Below are 22,744 nucleotides of genomic sequence, written 5' to 3'. Positions count from 1 at the left end.
TGTAGAGATTATTTAAAAATAAAATCTTCAAAACGCACACACACACTAAAAAAAAGAAGAATTTGGACTCTAGAGACAGCCTATCTGATACGGCATTATTTGGTACAGATTAAGCATTATGTGTGACTATTGTACATATTCATATATGCAATTTTTTTCAGTGTTTCGATAGAGAAGGAAAAGATTGATGAAAAATCCGAAACAGAAAAACTCTTAGAATACATCGAAGAAATTAGGTAATATGAATAGTAGTTTCTAATTGGACCTTATTTTGTTGAATAGTGATGAATACATCATTTCATCCTTTTTCATTTAATTTTCTCTGTGCCTAAATTATGTGCTCTTCAAAATAATTTGTTTTAATGCAGTTGTGTATCAGATCAAGTGGAAAAATACAAGCTAGATATTGCCCAGTTAGAAGAAAATTTGAAAGAAAAGAATCATGAAGTTGTAAGCCTTAAGCAGTCTCTTGAGGAAAATGTTGTTTTACTTTCTAAACAAGTAGAAGACCTGAATGCTAAGTGTCAGCTGCTCGAAAAAGAAAAAGGTATTTAGATAAATAATATGTACAATATTTAAGGAAAGTACTGCTATATGAAAACATTTTTTAATAATTATGTAAACAACATAAAAATCCTGTTCTCTATATGGGAATTTTTATCTTTTATAATGTTTGTTCTCTGTGTATTTCAATATATTGCTTGTCTTCATTGAAATATATATAGTGGTGCAGTTCTTGACTTCCCCATTGGGTGGCCATTTAAAATGAGAAGATACAGGGCACCTGGGTGACTCAGTTGGTTAAGCGACTGCCTTCGGCTCAGGTCACGATCCTGGAGTCCTGGGATCGAGTCCCGCATCGGGCTCCCTGCTCGGCAGGGAATCTGCTTCTCCCTCTGACCCTCCTCCCTCTCATGCTCTCTGTCTCTCATTCTCTCTCTCTCAAATAAATAAATAAAATCTTTTAAAAAAAAAAAAAATAAATAAAATAAAATAAAATAAAATGAGAAGATACAGAACCAGGGTTCGAGGTTTTATTATGTACAATAGAATATATACTATATTATATATATAAAATGATACGAACCTCAGAGTTATGTTTTGGCTTTATTTCTTTCGAAATACTTGATTTGTGTAACATGCTAATAACAAAAAATATGGAAATCCAGTTTCTCAAAGTTAGTATCTAATTTCAGCATTTTTCACTTTTATAGAAGACCTTGTCAACAGGGATAGAGTACAGGATGAAACTCTAAATTCTGAAATGCAAAACTTAAAGGAGAAACTTACTCTTGAAAAACAGGAACATGAAAAACTACAACAAAAAGAATTACAGACTGATTCACTTCTGCAACAAGAGAAGGTAGTTTACTACAATATAAAAAAAGAAAACAACTTGTGCTTATTGTATGTCATTCATTTCCATGTATATCAGAAAACCTTTCAATTGTATATGTCTTTCACTCTGACAATTCTATTTTTAGCATCTTATCCTGCGTAAATAGTCCTGTCTATGCTACACATTTATCTGCAGAGATGTTCATGACAGGGTGATTGATAATGTGAAAAAATTATAAGCAACTGATGAACCAAAATAAGAAAACTGTTTAAAAATATTTTCTTGTAGGATGCCTGGTTGGCTTAATCGGTAGAGCATATGACTCTTGATCTCAGGGTTGTGAGTTCCAGCCCCACGTTGGGTATAGAGATTAGTTAAAAATAAAATCTTAAAATAAAAATAAAATCTTAAAAATATATATATTTTTCTTGCACATTCTTGTGTTAGATTACTACTTGGGCATTTACAGTTATGTTATAAAATAGTGTCTAAATGCATGTGAAACAAAAGTGACAGTTTTTAAAAATCTGGATTACATAAAAAATAATGTACATATTGGTGAGAAAAACAGTTCACTAAAAAAAAAATGGGCATAGGATGGAAATTCATCATTCTCAGAAGTAGAAATTCAGATAATCTATAAAGATCAAAAGATGCTCTACCTTAGTAATAAAGAAATTGAGATAATTGTTTTTCCCTTACAAGATTAGTACAAATTAAAACATTTGATAATATATAACATGTTAATGAGAGTGGAGCAAATAGGTACTCAAATGCACAGATAGGAAATACTATATTGTTAGGCAACCTGCAACACTGAAGGAATTAAGTAGATTTATATATACTGACTTAAAGATCTCAAAAACTATTTTTAGGATTTTTTTAAATGACCTTTACATATGTAGCTTGTATTATTTGTGTGTGTGTGTGTGTATTTTTTTTCTAAGTACATAAGTGTATAGAAAAAGACCAGAAGGCATATATACCAGACTAGTGGTTATCTCTATAGTGAGAAAACTAAGATTGGGGTGGGGTATAATCAGAGGCAATTTTCACTTTACTTGGGTTCTTTTTGTTTTTTGTTATTTTTTTTGCCATCCAGTCCCGCAACTGCATTTATTATTGGCAGACCTCCAAATGTTTTTTTGTATCTTAGTGTCTAAGAGATGTGTCTCCTAAATGCATTGTTAGGAGTGTAAAGATGGAGAGAATGCTTATTTACAGTGAACATTCTTTTTAAAGGCAAAGGGCCCTGTTTTCATTCATTAAGTGCTCTGGGCACATCTATACCAGGTTTTTCTTTTTGTTTTCGGTTGAGGTATAAATTGACATACAACAGTATATAAGTTTCCGGTATTCAACACAATACCTGTGTGTATTGCAAAATTATCACCACAATAAGTCTAGTTAGCATCTATCACCATAGATAAGCTAAAGAATTTTTTTCCTTCTGAGGAGAACATTTAAGATCTACTCTCTTAGCAACTTTCAAATATGCAATACAGTATTGTTAACTATAGTCACCCCACTGTACATTACATCCCCATAACTGAAGTATTTTATAACTGGAAGTTTATACCTTTTGACTTCACCCATTTTGTCCACGCCCACCTCTGGCAACCACCAATCTGTTCTCTGCAGCTGGGTTTTTTATTTGTTTTTAGATTCCACATATAAATAAGATCATATAGTATTTTTCTTTGACTTATTTATTACAATATCCTCACAGTCCATCCATAGCATCACATATAGCAAGATTTCCTTCTTTTTTATGGCTAAATAATATTCAGTTGTGTATATACCACATTTTCTTTATCCATTCATCCATCAGTACATATTTAAGTTTTTTCCGTATCTTAGCTATTGTAAATAATGCAGATATGTACATTGGGTGCATATATATTTTCAAGTTTGTATTTTCATTTTCTTCAGATACTTAGAAGTGGAATTGCTAGATTGTATGGCAGTTCTATATTTAATTTTCTGAGAAACATTCATACTGTTTTCCATAGTGGCTACACCAATTGATACTCCCACCAACAGTGCACAGTGGTTCCCTTTTCTCCACATCCTTGCCAACACTTGCTATTTCTTGTCCTTTTTTGTTTTTTTTTTTGGAATCTCTATGCCCAACGTGGGGTTTGAACTCATGACCCCAAGATCAAGAGTCACATTCTCTACCAACTGAGCCAGCCAGGCACCCCTGTTTATTTTCCTTTTGATAATAACCATTCTGACAGATGTGAGGTGAATCTCATTGTGGTTTTGATTTGCATTTCCCTGATGATGAGTGATGTTGAGCATCTTTTCATGTACCTGTTGGCTATCTGTATGTCTTTGGAGAAATGTCTATTCACATCTGCTGCCCAGTTTTTAATCAGATTGTTTGGGGTTTTTTTGCTTTTGAACTGTAAGTGTTCTTTATATATTTTGGATATTGACCCCTTATCAGATAATTATTTGCAAATATTTTCTCCCATTTAGTAGGTTACATTTTCAATTTCTGGTGGTTTCCTTTCCTGTACAGAAGCTTTTTAGTTTGATACAGTCCCACTTGTTTATTTTTGCTTTTGTTGCCTTCACTTTTGGTGTCCTATCCAAAAGATCATCACCAAGATCAATGTCAAGTTCCTTACTCTGTTTTCGTCTGAGTTTTATGGTTTCAGGTCTTACATTCAAGTCTTTAATCTATTTTGAGTTAATTTTTGTTTATGGTATAAGATAGTAGGTCCACCTTCCTTCTTTTGCTTGTGGTTTTCCAGTTTCCCAATACCATTCATTGAAGAAACTGTTCTTTCCGTATTGTATATTTTTAGCTCTTTTATCATAAATTAATTGACTAAATGTGTGGGTTTGTTTCTGGGCTCTATTCTATTCTATTGATCGATTGTCCATTTTTTTTTAAAGATTTTATTTATTTGACAAAGAGAGAGAGAGAGAGGCAGGCGGAGGGAGAGGAAGAAGCAGGCTCCCTGCTGAGCAGAGAGCCCTACGTGGGGCTTCATCCCAGTAACCTGGGATCATGACCTGAGCTGAAGGCAGATGCTTAACCAACTGAGCTACCCAGGCACCCCTCGACGTGTCTCTTTTTATGCCAGTACTATTTTGAGTGCTATAGATTTGTAAAATAGTTTGAAATCAGGAAGCATGAGGCCTCCAACTTTGTTCTTCTTTGTCAAGATCACTTTGGTTATTCAGGGTCTTTTGTGTTTCCATATGAATTTTAGCATTTTTCTATTTCTATGAAAATTCCCATTTTGATAGGGATTGCATGGAATCTATAGATTGCTATGGTTGTATGGATATTTTAACAATATTAATTTTTCCAATCCATGAGGACAGACTATCTCTCCATTTGTGTCTTCTTCACTTTATTTTAATGTTAGAATTTTTTCACAGTGGTGATTTATTTGTATATTATATAACTTTAAAATACATTTATATACTATCAAAATCATAGTATACTTTTTTTTAAGACTTTATTTATTTGACAGGTAGAGACACAGCGAGAGAGGGGACACAAGCAGGGGGAGTGGGAGATGGAGAAGCAGGGTTCCCGCCGAGCAGGGAGCCCGATGTGGGGCTTGATCCCAGGATCCTGGGACTATGACCTGAGCCGAGGGCAGATGCTTAACGACTGAGCCACCCAGGCGCCCCATAGTATACTTTTTATATAGTATCATCTGAGAAAAATATATGCTGAAAGTCAGTTGTAAATTATAATTTTAGTTTTACAAGGAATGTGTTGTGGGTGTGCAATGCATAGAAAAAAGACTGAAATAACATTTACCACAGTGTTAACACGGTGCAAGATATAATCCATGACAACATGCAGGTGGATATCTATATTTTTCAAGTTTCTTTGAAGCTCATGAATTTAGTATTCATACTTTATTACCTGTACTTCTTTTTTGTGCTTAAGTAAAAGCCTCATGATGCCATTCCATACTATTTCAGTGGTTTTCTGTTTGGATGTAGGAATTGTCCTCCAGTCTTCAACAGAAGCTATGTTCTTTTCAAGAGGAAATGATGAAAGAGAGGAATCTCTTTGAGGAAGAATTAAAGCAAGTACTGGATGAGCTAGATAAATTACAGCAAAAGGAGGAACAAGCTGAAAGGCTAGTTAGGCAGTTGGAAGAGGAAACAAAATCTCGAGCTGAAGAACTAAAACTCCTAGAAGAGAAGCTGAGAGGGTTTGTATTAATAATATTAGACCTCGTGTTTAATATGACTTCAGATGTTAAAAGGTATTTTCCAGTACATTCTCTCAGGATTCTCAGGTCAATCATGTGAGTAAGTGAGGTTGGAATTATTTTACAAGTGAGGAATAGAGAGGTAAAATATACGCATAGAATGTGTATGCAAACAAGTATGACAGCCAAAGTTAGAAGCATAGCTTCTTTCTTTTTCTTAAGGCCAGAAGTTTAAAAGGATGTTAATAAACAAATGACCAAAATTTGGAGTTCCCTTACTGCTCATATGTTATCTAAAATTATTGGATGTCAGCATTATAGCAATAACAGATTTAGAAGAAGAAAAAAAAAGGTGAGAATCCCACCCTTTATTAAACATTTCCATTTTTTGCCCATGTGTACATTAGATTACATAGCATAAGTCATACCTTTAATTACCTTTTCTGAGGGAGCACAAGTAATCAGAAGTAGCAATCAAAAAGGCAAAATGAGAAAAAAATAACCAAACCTGGGAAATATTCAAAAATAAGAAATTTAAGAGATCTCAAACTTTTCTTTTTTCTTCTTTTAAAGTAGGCTCCATGCCCACTGTGGGGCTTGAACTCACAACCTCAAGTTTGAGAGTCACATACTCCACTGACTGAGCCAGCCAGGTGCCCCTTGGACTTTTTTTTAATTCTAATTCCATATTATTTTTATTACATTATGCATCCTTCTCCACTATATTTATTTAAAATATCCAGGTTGATTCTTGAGTTCAAGTTGTAACTAAAAATAATTATGTTATTTGAATCCTTGGGATTTCCTTACTAAAAATATTTCTAACAAAGAACCAAGAACTATACATGAGTCTACAGAATTGTAATGTATCTCACAACTATGTATCTGTCTCCTGTTGGATATTTTTACTAAAATCCTTTTTCTATTTTCTTGTGGTGATCAGTGATAAAAAGGACACAAAGGTTTTATGCCTGCTTTGGAGGGGAGCATTACCAAAGTGTTATTAGGGGAAATTGTTCTATACTGGAGCCAGTCTCAGGGAAGAGCACTTTAAGAAACTGAGTAGATGATGTCAGTTTCAGGGAGGAAAGAAGGTTGAGACAATCATTTATTCTAACTCAAGGAATTGGGTACAGAGTTCAGGAGATAAGGATTTTATTGCTGGGTCTTCTAACCAGCTCTGTGATTCTAAGCAAGACAATTCTAATTTCTTTAATTTTCTATTTTATTAGATACAAAATAAAGGGGTTTTAATGACATGATCTCTAAGGTTCCATCCAGCCTGGAAATTTTAGGCATAAGAGAAAAACTAAGAAAATTGAAAGTGATTTTTTTTATGGGGCAGGGAAGAGAATATTTTTGTCATAAATCCTTTACTATATGTGATTGCTTTCAGCTGTTGGCATGTAGATTTTTTAAATCCCATACTCATTATAGAAGGAATTTGATTAGTTGTTTATTTTCTCTGTCTGACTTAGCCTATAGGTGAATAATAATGTACCAAATAAGTTATTGAATCTTTGAATAGTAACAATTTATTATGTGGATTACTGAAATAAAATAAGTTTACAAAGTCCTATAAACTCTTTTTTCAAAGAAATACCAGTGTAAAGACACTTAGTGTTTCTTAAATGTTTAAATGCAGAGACTTTATTCAATCCGAGTGCTTTTTAACTGCTAATTTTTCACATTCTTTAGTTTTGTTTGCTGCAGTTAAGATTGTTTTAAAGTCTTTTTACCCTATCTTCTTCCAAAAAAAAAGTTTGAACTACCTACATAAGTACATATAATATTGAAAGAAAAATTTAAAAATGAGTAAATTAGGATAAAAAAAAGTAAAATAAGGGCAGGAAAGATAAGATGAAGCCAGAAGAGAAGTTAGTGCATAAAGAAACATGCTATTAGAAGCAGATCATAAAGTTAAATCTAAGCTATCTAGTAGCGTACACAAAGATGCAGACATTGGACACATGATCCACAGTGTCAAAAGGTAAATACTAATCCCTTTCTTAGAATAATGATTTGTAATTAGTGTTTTATCTTTTAATTGTTCCTTAGGAAAGAAGCTGAACTGGAAAAAACTAATGCTGCTCACAGTCAGGCCACCCTGCTTTTACAGGAGAAGTATGATAGTACAGTGCAAAACCTTGGAGATGTTACTGCTCAATTTGAAAGGTATTTTTACTGGGAGCCTGCACTCTGAAATATAATATGAGTGGGGAGGAGTGTTTAGTGAAGTCTGAAAAAATAATCACACAAATAGAGTGGTTGGTATTACTCTAACTTCCATAATGACCAACCATAAATAGGCATTTAGGGTTCCCTGGTAATCTTACTATGTATACAAATTTCCTTTCCTGCCATCCCCTTCAAATTTCATGTGCTCCCAAACCTTTGGCACTTCTGTCTTACTCTCCTGACACCATCTTTTTCCTCATGAAGAACTCGAAAGCTTTTATCTCCTCGTTACCAAACCTGTAAACGCACCTGCATTTTGGTCATCCTATCTTCCCACCTGTTACAGGAGAAGTGTTCCAGTCTTTTAGCCTTCAGTGACATTATTCCATTTGTCCTTTTCAACCTTTCAGGTGGATTTGTTTCAATCAATATTAAAACATGTTAATGCATTTATCTTTAAAATACATAAATTTTAGGGGCACTTGGGTGGCTCAGTCATTTAAGTGTCTAACTCTTGATTTCGGCTCAGGTCATGATCTCAGAGTCATGAGATCAAGCCCTGCATTCAGCAGGAAGTCTGCTTCTCTTGCTGTCTCTCTCTCTCTCCCTCTGCCCCTACCCCTGCTGGCATACTCTCTCAAATAAATAAATAAATCTTAAAAATCGGAATATAAAATACTTAAATTTTAGGGGTGTCTGAGTGGCTCAGTCAGTTAAGCATCTGACTCTTGGTTTCAGCTCAGGTCATGATCTCAGGGTCATGAGATCAAACCCCGCTTCAGGCTCCACGCTCAAGGTGGAGTCTGCTTGGGATTCTTTCTCTCTTCCTCTCCTTCCTTTTCTGTCCCTTCCTCCCCTCCCCCACCCCACCCACTCATGCATGCTCTCTCTCTCTCTCAAATAAATAAAATCTTTAAAATATATAAATTTTATTAACTCCTTTGACCCCCCCACTTCCTTCTGCAGCTATCCAGCAACACCTCTCAATCCCAACACCCTTCTTCATCCAAAATTCTACTCATCTTTGTAGCTTGTCTTGATAGAAGCTTGTCTATAATTACTGTATCCATTTCCTCACTTCCTATTCCATCTACTTATTATTTTCCCTTTAAAAAAATAGCTTATTTTGGGGGAACTACAAATTGCAGGGGATAATTAAAGAAATTTGTGTGCATCTCACACCAAGAGCATATTGATATAAACATTTTTATTATATTTAGAGCATTTGGGGATGAGGTCTCTTTGTCTTATATCTATTTTAATATATTTAATAAATACAAAAGGTATACAACACATAAATTATAAAACATAAAGATAAAATCAACATGCATGAGCCAGTAAGACAACCAAACCAGTAAGCCAAAAGATTTCAACAACTTGGTATTATATAGGAGTTCCTCTACTGTCCCATCTGCCTGCTTTCCACCAATAGATAACACCATTTAAAGCCTACATTAATAATTTCCTCACTTTTTTCCTGTGTATAATTTTATAGCATGTGTAGCCATACAAATATATTATGTAATTTTACCTTTTTCCTGAACCTTGCCAAAAAATGTCATTATGCTGTATGACATTTCCTGAGACTTGTCTTTATATTCTGCGTTATGTATGTTTCAAGAATTGAATCACATTGTTGACTGAGGTTATAGTTTGTTCATAGTAATTGCTGTAGAATATTTGATTTTATTAATATTACCACAATTTACCCATTCTCACTTTGGGCTTTTGGATGGCTTTTCATTTCTTTTGTTATTTATTTTATTTATTTATTTATTTTTTCATCATGATAAGTGTACTCTTTAATCCCCATCCCCTATCCCCCCCACTACCCCACCCACCTCCCCTCTGATAACGATCAGTTTATTCTCCGTGGTTAAGAGTCTATTTCTTGGTTTATCTCTCTCTGTGTCTCTCTTTTTTATTTATTTATTTATTTTTGCTTGTTTGTTTCTTAAATTCCACACGAGTGAAATCATATGGTATTTTTCTTTTTCTGACTTAGTGTACTTAGCATTGTATTCTCTGGCTCTATCCATGCTTTTGCAAATAGCAAGATTTCATTTCTTTTTTATGGCTGAATAATATTCCATTGTATATATCTACCACCTCTTCTGTATCCATTCATCTATCAGTGGACACTTGGGCTGCTTTCATAGTTTGGCTATTGTTGATAATACTGTTATAAACATAGGGGTGCATGTATCCCTTTGAATTAGTGCTTTTATATTTAGGGGCAAAATACCCAGTAGTGTGATTACTGGGTCATAGGGTAGTTCTATTTTTAATTTTTTGAGGAACCTCCATACTGTTTTCCACGGTGGCTGCACCAGTTTGCGTTCCCACCAGTAGTGCAAGAGGGTGCCTTTTTCTCCACATCCTCATAAACACTTGTTATTTCTTGTGTTTTTGATTTTAGCCATTCTGATAAGTGTGAGGTGACATCTTTTTGTAGTTTTGATTTGTGTTTCCCTGATGATGAGTGATATTGAGCATCTTTTCATGTGTCTGTTGGCCATCTGGATCTCTTCTTTGGAGAAATGTCTTCATGTCTTCTGCTCATTTTTAAATTGGACTATATGTTTTTTAGACATTGAGTTGTATCTGTTCTTTATATATTTTAGATACTACCCATCATCGGATGTCATTTGCAAATACCTTCTCCCACCTTTTAGTTTTGTTGATTGTTTCCTTCACTGTGCCAAAACCTTGTATTCTGATGTAGTCCGCATAGTTTATTTTTGCTTTTATTTTCCTTGCCTCAGGAGAGTATCTAGAAAAATATTACTACAACCAGTGTCAGATTAATGCCTATGCTCTCTTCAAGGATTTTTATGGTTTCAGGTCTCACATCAAGGTTTTTAATGCATTTTGAGTCTATTTTTGTGTATAGTGAAAGAAAGTGGTCCACTTTCATTCTTTTGCATGTAGCTCTCCAGTTTTCCCAACACCATTTGTTGAAGAAATTGTCTTCCTCCTGTTGTATATTCCTTCCTCCTATGTCCAAGATTAATTGACCATATAATTGTGGGTTTATTTCCCGATTTTCTGTTCTGTTTTATTGATCTATGTGTCTGTTTTTATGCCTGCACCATGCTGTTTTAATTACTACCACTTTGTAATATAACTTGAAATCTGAAATTGTGGTACCTCAAGTTTTGTTTTTCTTTTTCAAGATTGTTTTGGCTATTCAAGGTCTTTGTGGTTCCATACACATTTTGGGATTGTTTGTTCTACTTCTGTGAAAAGTGCTATTGGTATTTCGATAAGTATGGCATTACATCTGTAGATTGCTTTGGGCAGTATAGACATTTTAACAATATTTGTTCTTTCAACTTATGAGCATAGAATGTCTTCCCATTTCTTTGTGTTGTCTTGAATTTTTTCTATCAATGTTTTATAGTTTTCAGAGTATAGGCCTTTAACTTCTTTGGCTAAGTTTATTCCCAGATAATGTTTTTGGCACAATTATAAATGGTATTTTATTAATTTCTCTTTCTGCTGCTTCATTATTAGTGTGTAGGAATACAACACATTTCTGTACATTGGTTTTGTATCCTGTTACTTTACTGAATTCATTTATCAGTTCTAGTAGTTTTTTGGTGGAGTCTTTAAGGTTTTCTACACATAATGTCAAGTCATTTCTAAATAGAGTTTCACTTCCTTACCAATTTGTATGCCTTTTATTTCTTTTTGTTGTCTAACTGCTGTGGCTAGGATTTCCAGTACTATGTTGAATAAAAGTGGTGGAGTGGACATCCTTGTCTTGTTCCTGACCTTAGGGGAAAAGCTTTCCATTTTTCACTATTGAGTATGATGTTGGCTGTAGGTTTTTCATATCAGGCCTTTATTATGTTGAGGTATGTTCCCTCTAGACCAACTTTGCAGAGGGTTTTTATCATGAATGGATGTTGTACTTTGTCAAATGATTTTTCTGCTCCAATTGAAATGATCATATGGTTTTCATCCTTTCTCTTACTGATGTGATGTTGATTGTTTTGTGACTGTTGAACCACCCTTGCATCCCAGGAATAAATCCCACTTGATCGTGGTGTTTGATTTTTTTTTAATGTATTGTTGGATTCAGTTTGCTAATATTTTGTTGAGGATTTTTGCACCTATATTTATGAGAGATAATGGCCTGTAGTTTTCTTTTTTGTGTGGTGTCTTTATCTGGTTTTGGTACTCGGGTGATACCGGCCTCACAGAATGAATTTGCAAGTTTTCCTTCCTCTTATGTTTTTTGGAATAGTTTAAGAAGGATAGATAGTAACTCTTTAAAAGTTTCATAGACTCTTTTGCTATTATTAATAGTATTCTTAGGAATATTCTTGTAGTCTCCTAGTATACATGTATAAGAATTACTCTGAAGTCCTACAAATGTGAATGTTCAACTTTAAAATTTAATGCCAAATTGCTTTACAAATTGGCAGGGAGAATCTACACTTTCACTAGTGTTGTACGGGCAGCCATTGATCTACTTCGTCTCCAAAGCTTGTTAGATTTCTTAAATTTTACCAGCGTACTTAGTGTAAAATGACTTTTTCCTAGGGATAATCCACCTCCCCTTTTCTATAAAAGGCTTATATATGACTTTTATTTATTTCTCTATAGAATTACTATCTTTTCCTGATTGTAAAGTTTTTATCAGCAATATGGGTTGTAAATATCTTCTACCAAAGTGTGGCTTATCTTTTCATTTTCTTTGTGGTTTCTTCTGATGAATGGAAATTCTTGATTTTAATATTTTTTTTAAGATTTATTTATTTGAGAAAGAGAGTACACACAAGTGGGGCGGGGAGAGGCAGAGGGAGAGGGAGAGAAGCAGACTCCCCACTGAGCCCATGCGGGGCTCGATCCCAAAACCCTGAGATCATGACCCAAAACATAATCAAGAGTTGGGACACTTAAGGGCGCCTGGGTGGCTCAGTCGTTAAGCGTCTGCCTTCGGCTCAGGTCATGATCCCAGGGTCCTGGGATCGAGTCCCACATCGGGCTCCCTGCTCGGCAGGAAGCCTGCTTCTCCCTCTCCTACTCCCGCTGCTTGTGTTCCTGCTCTCGCTATCTCTCTCTCTGTCAAATAAATAAATAAAAATCTTTAAAAAAAAAAAAAAAAAGAGTTGGGACACTTAACCAACTGAGCCACCCTGGCGTCCTGATTTTAATGCTTGAATTTATAGATTTTTATATGAACATGGTTGCGTGTAGTTTAAGAACTTCTTTCTATCCCAAGAACATAAAGGTATTTACCTTTTATTTTTAAGTTTCTTTTTTCCATCCAGATTTCTCTGTGTGCAGTGATATAGGGAACAAATTTATTTTTGTTTTTCCATATGGATAATCTACTGCATATAATGTATATGTGTACCTATAATGTATATGTGTACATATATTTCTATTTATATATGTTCAAGCGTAAATAAAAATTATATTTTAGTACTGTTTTCAACCCTGTGAAGGGATTTCCTTTCCTGCTACTTTGAAAAATTGTGCCTTGGGAAGTTTTTAGCCATTCTATGACTTCACTCACCATCAGTATGCTAATAGCATTAAAATTTATTTCTTCAAACCTGATCTTTTCTTTCAGCTTTATACCCATATATCCAGCTGCCTACTTGACATCTCAAAGTAGGTATCTCCCTACCACGTAACATTAACCTGTCCAAAACAACTCTTGATTTTCTTTGTCTCTTTCTACCTTTCCCTCATTCCTTTTTATTTCAGTCAGTGACATCTCCCTCTTCCCAGCTTCTCATTCCATAACCCTGAGAGTCATCTTTAATCATTTTCTCTCCCTTTCTCCCAACATCCAACCTATTTCATGAAATTTGCAATTCTGCCTTCAAAAGAGATTTCACATCTTTCCATTGCCAAGTCCTTGTCTAACCGTCCTTTACCACTCACCTGGGCTGATGTACTCCACAGTGATGACTGGCCTCGTGCTTCTAGCATCTGCTCCTGCATCCCTGCTTCATTACATTCCAGTCTCATCTCTTAGCACTGTGTTCTGCCTGCCTCAGAGTACATATGCATCTTTTCCCTCTGAACCACTTTCACCTGAATCCTAGCTAACTTTTCTTTACCTATCACATCTCAGCCTAACTATAAATTCCTCAGAAAGGCCTTTTCTGAATCGCCAAAAACAGTACGTTCCCCTGTTTGTCAGCTTTCTGCTCTTTAGTTTTCTTTTTCTTTTCTTTTCTTTTTTTTTAAGATTTATTTACTTATTTATGAGAGAGAGAGTGTGCAGGCGCGCACAAGTGTGGGGGAGGTGTGAAGGAGAGGGCAAAGCAGACTCCCTGCTGGGCAGGGAGCCCTTTGCAGGGCTCCATCCCAGAACTCAGATCCTGACCTGAGCCAAAGGCAGATGTTTAACCAACTAAGCCACACAGGCGCCCCTCTAGTTTTCTTCATAACACAAATCTTATTTACATATATTTTCACATTTTTTTGTGAAGACCTGGAGAGGCATTTCCCTGTCTTCCCCACAAGACCATAAACTTTGTGACAATAGGTGCAGGGATCATATATTTATTTGTTTTGGAGTAATTTTCATGTTTGGTATACTTCATACACATAGTAGGCACTCGATTTGTTTTTTCTTTAAATGGACAGCGTATGCCATATAAGTTCATTAGTACTGACCTCAGAATACTGAATTCTTACCTGTGTAAATGCATGGTTTATAAGGTTTTGTTTGTGTTACCTTAAACCGTATAAAATATAAACTAATGAGCTATATATTTATCATGCATACAGTAGTTAGAAAAATCCTTCAACTTTTTATTTTCCTTTTAATAAGTTATAAAGCATTAACAGCTAGTGAGATAGAAGATCTTAAGCTGGAGAACTCATCACTTCAGGAAAAAGTGGCCGAGGCCGAGAAAAGTGCAGAGGACATTCATTATCAGATATTGGCAACTGAGACCTCAAATCAAGAATACGTAAGGTATGTGGGAGAACTAAAACCTGCCCACACTTGTAGCGTTAGAACCATTAAGATAATTTAATGTTGACAGCCAGCTACTAAATGATGCAAGGAATTGTAATTTCATGACTTGCTTTGGGTGATCTTCAATTGCAAATTAAGAGTTTACACAGTTAAAAAAGTACAGTTTTTGGAGAGTTCCTTGAGTTGTTTCGTTTGTTTTTGTTTTTTTAAGTAAAAAAGGAGGAAAAAGTTACTAAAATGGCTATAAAATGTTTAGTGGACTCTTCTCTCTCAAACTCAAGGACGCTTCTAGATCTGCAGACCAAGTCAGCACTTAAAGAAGCAGAAATTAAAGAAATCACAGTCTCTTCTCTTAAAACAATAACTGACTTGCAGAACCAACTCAAGCAACAAGGTGAAGAGTTCAAGAAACAACTGGAAGAGGAAGAAGCAAGGTAATCTGGGTTTAGAACCTGACTGCCATATAACCTCAGTAATTTTTTCTAATACACTGTGTTTTTAAATTTCATTTCCCCTTACAGAAAAGCTGGAAAAGAAAACATAGTGGCAGAGTTAACTGAGGAAACGAATAAGTGGCGTCTCCTTTATGAAGAACTATATAATAAAACGAAACCTTTTCAGGTTTGTCAGTTGGGTCTATACTCACTTGTGTTTGTTTTAGGCATTCACTTTTTTCCCTGTCATAGTCACCCCAGTGACTTGATTTTTCTGAAAGATCATTTTGCTGTATATTTACAGTGCCAATTTAACTCCTTATTAAAGGAGACTTATAATTTTTTTAAATTATTATGCATACATTTTTTTGTGTAGTCTTTATAGGCTAAAAATTACCTTCTAATAAGAGACTTGATAGCTTAGAAGGCTCTCCTGATAGAAATTTTCGATAATTTATGTAAATTTGTGATCCTTAATTTTGTTATGATCTTTTTGTGTTTCTCAAATTAATATACTGATCTTAAAATAAAAAAGGATAAATGCTAATCTCAGCACTTAAAAAAGTGGGAGGACAGTATTGGTTATGATATGGTGATCCGGCTGATACACAGATTAGACTGGCTAGCTGGCCTTCTTTCCCTGATTCTTTCCCTCTGTTTTAGTGATCTTAAAAATGAAATACACCAAAGTTTTTTTAAAGAGTCTCACAGAATTTATGGAGAGCCCTGAGGATATGTCAGCATGATCTGTTTTTGTCCATCTTTTTTTTTTTTTTTTTTTGGTACTTGAGTTTCCTTTGTAGTTTATATGAGACAAGTAAATTTAACATTTCTAAGTCTATAAAAAAAATCTTTTTCAGCTACAACTGGATGCATTTGAAGCAGAGAAACAGGCTTTGTTGAATGAACATGGTGCAGCTCAGGAACAACTAAATAAACTAAGAGATTCGTATGCTAAATTACTGGGTCATCAAAATCTAAAGCAAAAAATCAAGCATGTTGTGAAACTGAAAGATGAAAATAGCCAACTCAAATCGGTTTGTAAAATAACACTTAGTTCTACTGAAGGTATTAGGGTGGGGCATTTGTTATTCTAACTATAAAATTTGAGTTTAAGGAAGGACTTTGGTATTGGAAAAAACTAAGTTTATAGAGGAACATCCATCTGAGAATTATTTTAGAGTGTTGACCAGATGGCTATTAATGTTCTCAGGTTTTCCAACTACCTCATTAGTATATTGAAAATCACTAGAGTAATTGGAAGAGTTCATAAAGCTTTACACATCCATTTCTATTTGCAAAATAGCAAAGTCCTTGGTATAAATAAATATGATAAAGATAAGCTGTATTCAAAAATAGTTTAAGCATTTGGGGCACCTGGCTGGCTCAGTTGGTAGAACGTGTGACTCTTGATCTCAGGGTCATGAGTTCGAGCCCATATTGGGTGTAGAGATTACTTAAGAGAAAGATAGCTAAGCATTTAAGTTTTTTTTTACCACCTCTATTAAGATATAATTCACATACCATACAATTCACCCATTTAGAGTATTCAACTCTGGTTTTTAGTACACTCACAGATATGCAACCATCTCCATAGTCAATTTTAGAACATTTGTATCACCTCAAAATGAAACCCCTTACCTTTTAACTGTCATCTCCCTATCTCCTCATTCACCCTTCCCACCACTAATCTACTTTCTGTTTCTATAAATATCCCTATTCTGGATATTTCCTATTTGTGCACTCAAATAATATGTGGTCTTTTGTGACTAGCTTCTTTTGCTTAACAGTGTTTTCAAAGTTCATCCATGTCGTAGAACGTATGAGTACTTCATTTCTCTTTATGACCTAATAATATTTCATTGTGTGAATGTCACATTTTATTTATCCATTTGTCAGTTGATAGACATTTGACTTGTTTCCACCTTTGGGCTATTATGAATAATGCTCCTATAAGCATTCATGTGTGGACATATGTTTTGGTTTCTCTTGGGTTATACTTACAAGTGAAATTGCTTGGTAGCTTGGTAACTTTACGTTTAATCATTTGAGGAACTCTTTTCCAAAGCAGCTGTATCTTTCTATATTCCACCTGCAATATATGAGAGTTCCAGTTTTTCCACATCCTCACCAACATTTCTTATTACCTGATTTCTTCATTCTGACCATACTAGTGGATGTGAAAAGGTACCTAATTGTGGTTTTGACTTGCATTTCCCTGATGACTAATGATGTTGACCATCTTTTCTTGTGCTTATCAGCAATTTGTATGTCTTTCCTGGAAGAACTGTCTATTTATATCCTTTGCCCATTTTTAATTGGATTACTGTTTGTTTTTTTAATAAATTATGAGAGTTCTTTATATGTTTATGTTCCTTATCAGATGTATTACTTGAAAATATTTTCTCCCATTCTGTACATTGTCATTTTACTTTCTTAATAATGTTCATTGAAACACAAAATTTTGACAAAGTCCAACATATCTATTTTTTCCTTTGTTTCTTGCTCTTTGACATTTAACAGTCCTTTGCCAAATCCTAGGTCATGAAGATTTATCCCTGTTTTCTTCTAAGAGTTTTACAGTTTTAACTTTTATATTTAGGTCATTGATCCGTTTGAGGGTTTTATATACAGTGTGAAGTAAGGGCCCAACTGTATTCTTTAGCATGTGGATATCTAGTTGTTCTCATGCCATTTGTTAAAAAGACTATTCTTTCCCCAGTGAGTGGTCTTGACACCCTTGTTGAAAATCAGTTGACCGTTTATTTATGGTTCATTTCCAGACTCTCAAATGTATTCCACTGATCTATCCTTGTACTTCTACACTGTCTTGATTACTGTTGATTTGGAGTAAGTTTTAAAACCATGAAGCATGAATCATCCTACTTTCTCCTTTTTCAAGATTGTTTTGACTATTCTGGGTTCCTTTCAATTCCGTATGAATTCCCAAACCAGCTATTCAACTTTTACAAAGAACTCATTTAAAATTCATATAGGAGGGGCGCCTGGGTGGCTCAGTGGGTTAAGCGTCTGCCTTCAGCTTAGGTCATGATCCCGGGGTCCTGGAATTGAGCCCCGCGTCAGGCTCCCTGCTCAGCGGGAAGCCTGCTTCTCCCTCTCCCACTCCCCCTGCTTGTGTTCCCTCTCTTTCTGTGTCTCTCTCTGTCAAATAAATAAAATCTTTAAAAAATAAAATAAAATAAAATTCATATGGGAATTACGCTGAGTGTGTAGATAGGCTTGGGGTATTGCTATCTTTTTTTTTTTATATAGATTTTATTTATTTATTTGACAGAGAGAGACACAGCGAGAGGGGGAACACAAGCAGGGGGCGTGGGAGAGGGAGAAGCAGGCTTCCCGCTGAGCAGGGAGCCCAATGCGCGGCTCTATCCCAGGACCCTGGGATCATGACCTGAGCCGAAGGCAGACGCTTAACGACTGAGCCACCCAGGCACCCCAGGTATTGCCATCTTAACTGTGTTACATCTTTTTTTTTTTTTTTTTAAAGATTTTATTTATTTATTTGACAGAGAGAGACACTGCGAGAGAGGGAACACAAGCAGGGGGAGTGGGAGAGGGAGAAGCAGGCTTCCCGCTGAGCAGGGAGCCTGATGCAGGGCTCAATCCCAGGACCCTGGGATCATGACCTGAGCCAAAGGCAGACGCTTAACGCCTGAGCCACCTAGGTGCCCCTTAACTGTGTTACATCTTCTGATCCAAGAACATGAGATGTTTTTCCAATTACTTAGATCTTTAATTTCTTTCAATAATGTTTTGGCCATTTCAAAATGTAACTTTTGCCCTTCTTTTGTTAAATTTATTCCTAAGTATTTTATCCTTTGTAATGTTGTTGTATGTGAAGTTGTTTTCTTAATTTCATTTTTGGGTAGTTCATTGCAAGTGTATAGAAATAAAATTGATTTTTGTATACTGGTTTAGTATTCTCCAATCTTGCTGAACTCATTTATTTGTTGTAATAGTTTTTTAGTGGCTTCCTTAGGATTTTCTATATAGAAGATCATTTGTAAATAGAGATAGTTTTACTTCTCTTCTAACAATGCATTTGATTACTTTTTCTTGCCTAAGTTCCCTGGATAGAACCTCCAGACAATGTTGAATAGAAGTGATATGAGTGAACATCCTTGTTTTGGTCCTGATTTGGGGGAAAGCATTCACACTTTCACCATTAAGTATGCTATTAGCTGTGGGTCTGTCATAGATACTCTTTATCAAATTGAGAAAGTTTCCTTCTATTACTAGTTTTTTTAGGGTCTTTATCATGAAAGTGTGTTAAATTTTGTTAAATGCCTTCTCTGTGTCTATAACATAATCACATGACTTTCTATTGATATGATTTCTTAAATTAATTGATTTTTGGATATTAAATTAACCTTGGATTTCTGATAAATTTCACTTGGTCATGGTATATAATTCCCTTTTTATAAAGTTGCTGGATTCACTTTGCTAATTTTTGCTAAGGATTTTTTTCATCCATATTCCCAACAGATACTGGTCTATAGGTTTTATGTACTATCTTTGTCTGGTTTTGGTATCCAGGTAATGCTGACCTCATAAAATTAGTTGGGAAAGATTTTGTCTTTTTTACTTTTTGAAATAGTTTATGAATAATTGGTTTAATTCTTCACTGAATGTACAATAGAATTCAGTAGGGAAGCTATCCGGACCTCAGCTTTTCTTTGTGGGTAGATTTTGATGACTATTCAATCTTTTCATGTCTTAGGAGTCTATTCATATTGACTTTCTTTTTGAGACAGTTTCAGTAGTTTGTGTCTTTCTAGGAATTTGTCCATTTCATTTATGTTATCTGATTTATGGATATATAACTGTTCATAGTACTTTTTTTATAATCCTTATAATTTTGGTAAGGTCAGTCATCATATCCCTTCTTTCATTTCTGATTCTAGTAATTTGAGTATTCTCACCTTTTTTGCGGGGGGTTCCTTTGGTTCTATGAATATATATATATATATATTTTTTTTTAAAGATTTTATTTATTTATTTGACAGAGAGAGAGGCAGGGAGAGACGGAACACAGGCAGGGGGAGCAGCAGAGGGAGAAGCAGGCTTCCCGCGGAGCAGGGAGCCCGATGCGGGGCTCGATCCCAGGACCCTGTGATCATGACCTGAGCCGAAGGCAGACGCTTAACGACTGAGCCACCCAGGCGCCACCCTATGAATATATTTATAATGGCTACTTTAAAATCTTTTTTGGATAAGTCCAATATCTGGTTACTCTTGCAGGCAGTTTTTGTTCCGTGCTTTTTTCCAATGTATAGGTTATGCTTTCCTGGGTCTTTGTACATTTTTGTCAGATAGTGGATATTTTTGATTACATATTATAGCACTTCTGGTTATAGCCCTCTCCTTCCAGGTCCGTTGTTATTTTCTTGTCCATTTGTTTAGTAATTGGCTGGATTGTGCTAGTGAATTCTATTCCTTCTCTCCACTCCCAGTAGTGTTGTGCCTCTGATGTTGCTACTCAGGGAGGTTCAGTTTAGAATATGCCCACAGTCACCCTGGCATGACACTGATTTTGGTAAGGCTGTCTTCCTCTGTTTCCCTGATCACTTGTTAAACTGCTAGTTGCTAGATAACTGGTTGCTTATTGCTCTGTTATTTTCAGCAGTGCCTTGGAGTATAATTGCTCTACAAACTAACCCAAGTAAATTCTGGCTCTTCCATTGGAATTGTGTCTGAGGTCAATGATTATGTTCTGACTCCAGAAGGGCTCCTCCCAGCTGTCTTATTCACCAGTTTTAAACCTACCATTTAGCCTATATTTTGAATCACCTCCCAGTTCCCTTACACCACCAGCTCTACTGTTCTTCCAGCTTGAACTTCTCTCAGTTCTGTTCCAAGTGAAATCAGCATTCTGTTCCAAATGAAATCAGCCCCTCTGGCAAGAAATTAGGAGCTATGTGTTTTAGAGCCCACTTCTCCCCTCCAGATAAAATCTCTGAGACAGGGTTTTGGAGCTGAAGTTGGAGAAGATGACCAGCTTTTCTCTGAGCGACACATCTGGCCTAGGAACTGAGTGCTTGGTGGACTTGGGGGAGAGGGAAAAGAGGAACAGCCTCAGGTTCTCTCCCTGGCATGGAATCATCACTTTATGAGCCAGGGCAAAGGTGATCAGGGTCTCAGCATTTTCAGCACACAGCTCCTAAGGTAGAGCCCTTTGTTCTACGGAAGAAAGGATCTTTCACCTCTCAGCCACATTTACTTGGGACATGGCCTCGGCAACAGGTAGCTGGGGGTGAGAAGAGAAATGCTGATGTCCAGCTTCTGGCAGGAAAAGCCTCCGAGTGGGTGCTGGAGGAAGAGAGGGCCCCATATTCTTCACTGCAGCTGTCTGGTGTAGGGTTTTTACCTCACTAAGGAGCAGGGTTGGTTCAAATACCACAGACCCTTAACTTTTTTTACTGTATTTTTCTAGATTTGCTTGAATAGAGATTTCTTCATTGGCCATTTTGCCTTAGGACCATTTTTACAGGCTTTAAATGGTTGCGTTTTTTATAATTTTTAATTTCCCTGGGAAGCAGGTTAGTGGAGCTTCTGAGGCTGTCATGCCAGAGGTTGGCCTCTGCATTTCATTTGGAGATGAACTTTTATCAGAAACAGCTTTGTATGTTTGCCACTGTAGAGTGGCAAGAAGATTTAAATGTCTCATTATCTCCTCTGTCACAGCCCTTCAGAGTCATTTTTAATTTGTAGTCTTAAATCCTGTATCTAGTAGTGATTTTTGCCTTTTGGTTTGGTAGATGAGCAACTTTGGAATTTGTCAGTAACATGGATAACACAGTTCACCAACATGAACTTTAATTCTTGTTTATTGTCTATATTTTTCTTACATAGGAGGTGTCAAAACTCCGCTCTCAGCTTGCTAAAAGAAAACAAAGTGAGACAAAACTACAGGAGGAATTGAATAAAGTTCTTGGTATCAAACACTTTGATCCTTCAAAGGCTTTTCTTCATGAAAGCAAAGAAAATTTTGCTCTCAAAACGCCGTTGAAAGAAGGTAAGAAAGGAATAAATGCATAAGTGACATCTTCCTTTGGATTTGGTTTCACAGCATGTTGCAAGTTATCCATTTTTACAAACTGTGAGAATTTGTTGACAATTTCTGATGTACAGAATCCATACTAAGATTTTTGTGTAAAATGCCTTTTCCTCCTTCCGTACTCTCTATTTTCCACATGTCTAGATCCCACCTTCAAGCCCAGTTCAGGTCCCATCTTCCTTGAAGCCTTGTCTGACATTTTTGCTCCTACCTGCCCACCCAAACCCTACCCTACCCCCAGAATTGTCCCCTTTCTCATACCTTTAAATGTTTAACCTAAATGTCAAATTTGTAGTTGTGGACAAGTAAAGTTTTCTTTTTTGACTATGAATCTTTTTATCTTTGACAATAAATCAAAATTGGTTGAAATAGTGAATGAAGAAATATAATTATGTGGGACACCTGTCTGGCTCAGTTGGAGGAGCATGCTACTCTTGATCTCGGGGTCATGAGTTTGAGCCCCACATTGGGTATAGAGATTACTTAAATAAAACTAAAAAAAATTTTATATATATATATATATAATTATGCTACAGAATGCAGACATTGCTTCACCTGCCTTATAGAAGA

The 22,744-nt window shown here is 35.6% G+C and overlaps 1 protein-coding gene across 3 annotated transcripts in view; it reads left to right on the top strand.

Moving 5' to 3' along the window:
- The window catches only part of HMMR (hyaluronan mediated motility receptor), a 36,384-nt gene that overhangs the window by 13,454 nt on the left and 186 nt on the right, over positions 1–22,744 (top strand). For all 3 annotated transcript variants that reach the window (XM_021695608.2, XM_044916855.1, XM_044916854.1), the window contains 10 exons: positions 162–236; positions 369–547; positions 1,215–1,363; positions 5,318–5,532; positions 7,591–7,707; positions 14,513–14,659; positions 14,944–15,096; positions 15,184–15,283; positions 15,957–16,133; positions 21,970–22,132. In XM_021695608.2, coding sequence (XP_021551283.2) covers positions 162–236; positions 369–547; positions 1,215–1,363; positions 5,318–5,532; positions 7,591–7,707; positions 14,513–14,659; positions 14,944–15,096; positions 15,184–15,283; positions 15,957–16,133; positions 21,970–22,132 — 1,475 coding nt within the window. The remainder of the gene's footprint in view (positions 1–161; positions 237–368; positions 548–1,214; positions 1,364–5,317; positions 5,533–7,590; positions 7,708–14,512; positions 14,660–14,943; positions 15,097–15,183; positions 15,284–15,956; positions 16,134–21,969; positions 22,133–22,744) is intronic.

The sequence above is a fragment of the Neomonachus schauinslandi genome, chromosome 7 (assembly GCF_002201575.2).
Source record: "Neomonachus schauinslandi chromosome 7, ASM220157v2, whole genome shotgun sequence".
Taxonomy (NCBI): Eukaryota; Metazoa; Chordata; class Mammalia; order Carnivora; family Phocidae; genus Neomonachus; species Neomonachus schauinslandi.
The sequence above is the reverse complement of the archived record's forward strand: the minus strand, read 5'-3'. Positions and strand labels throughout refer to the sequence as shown.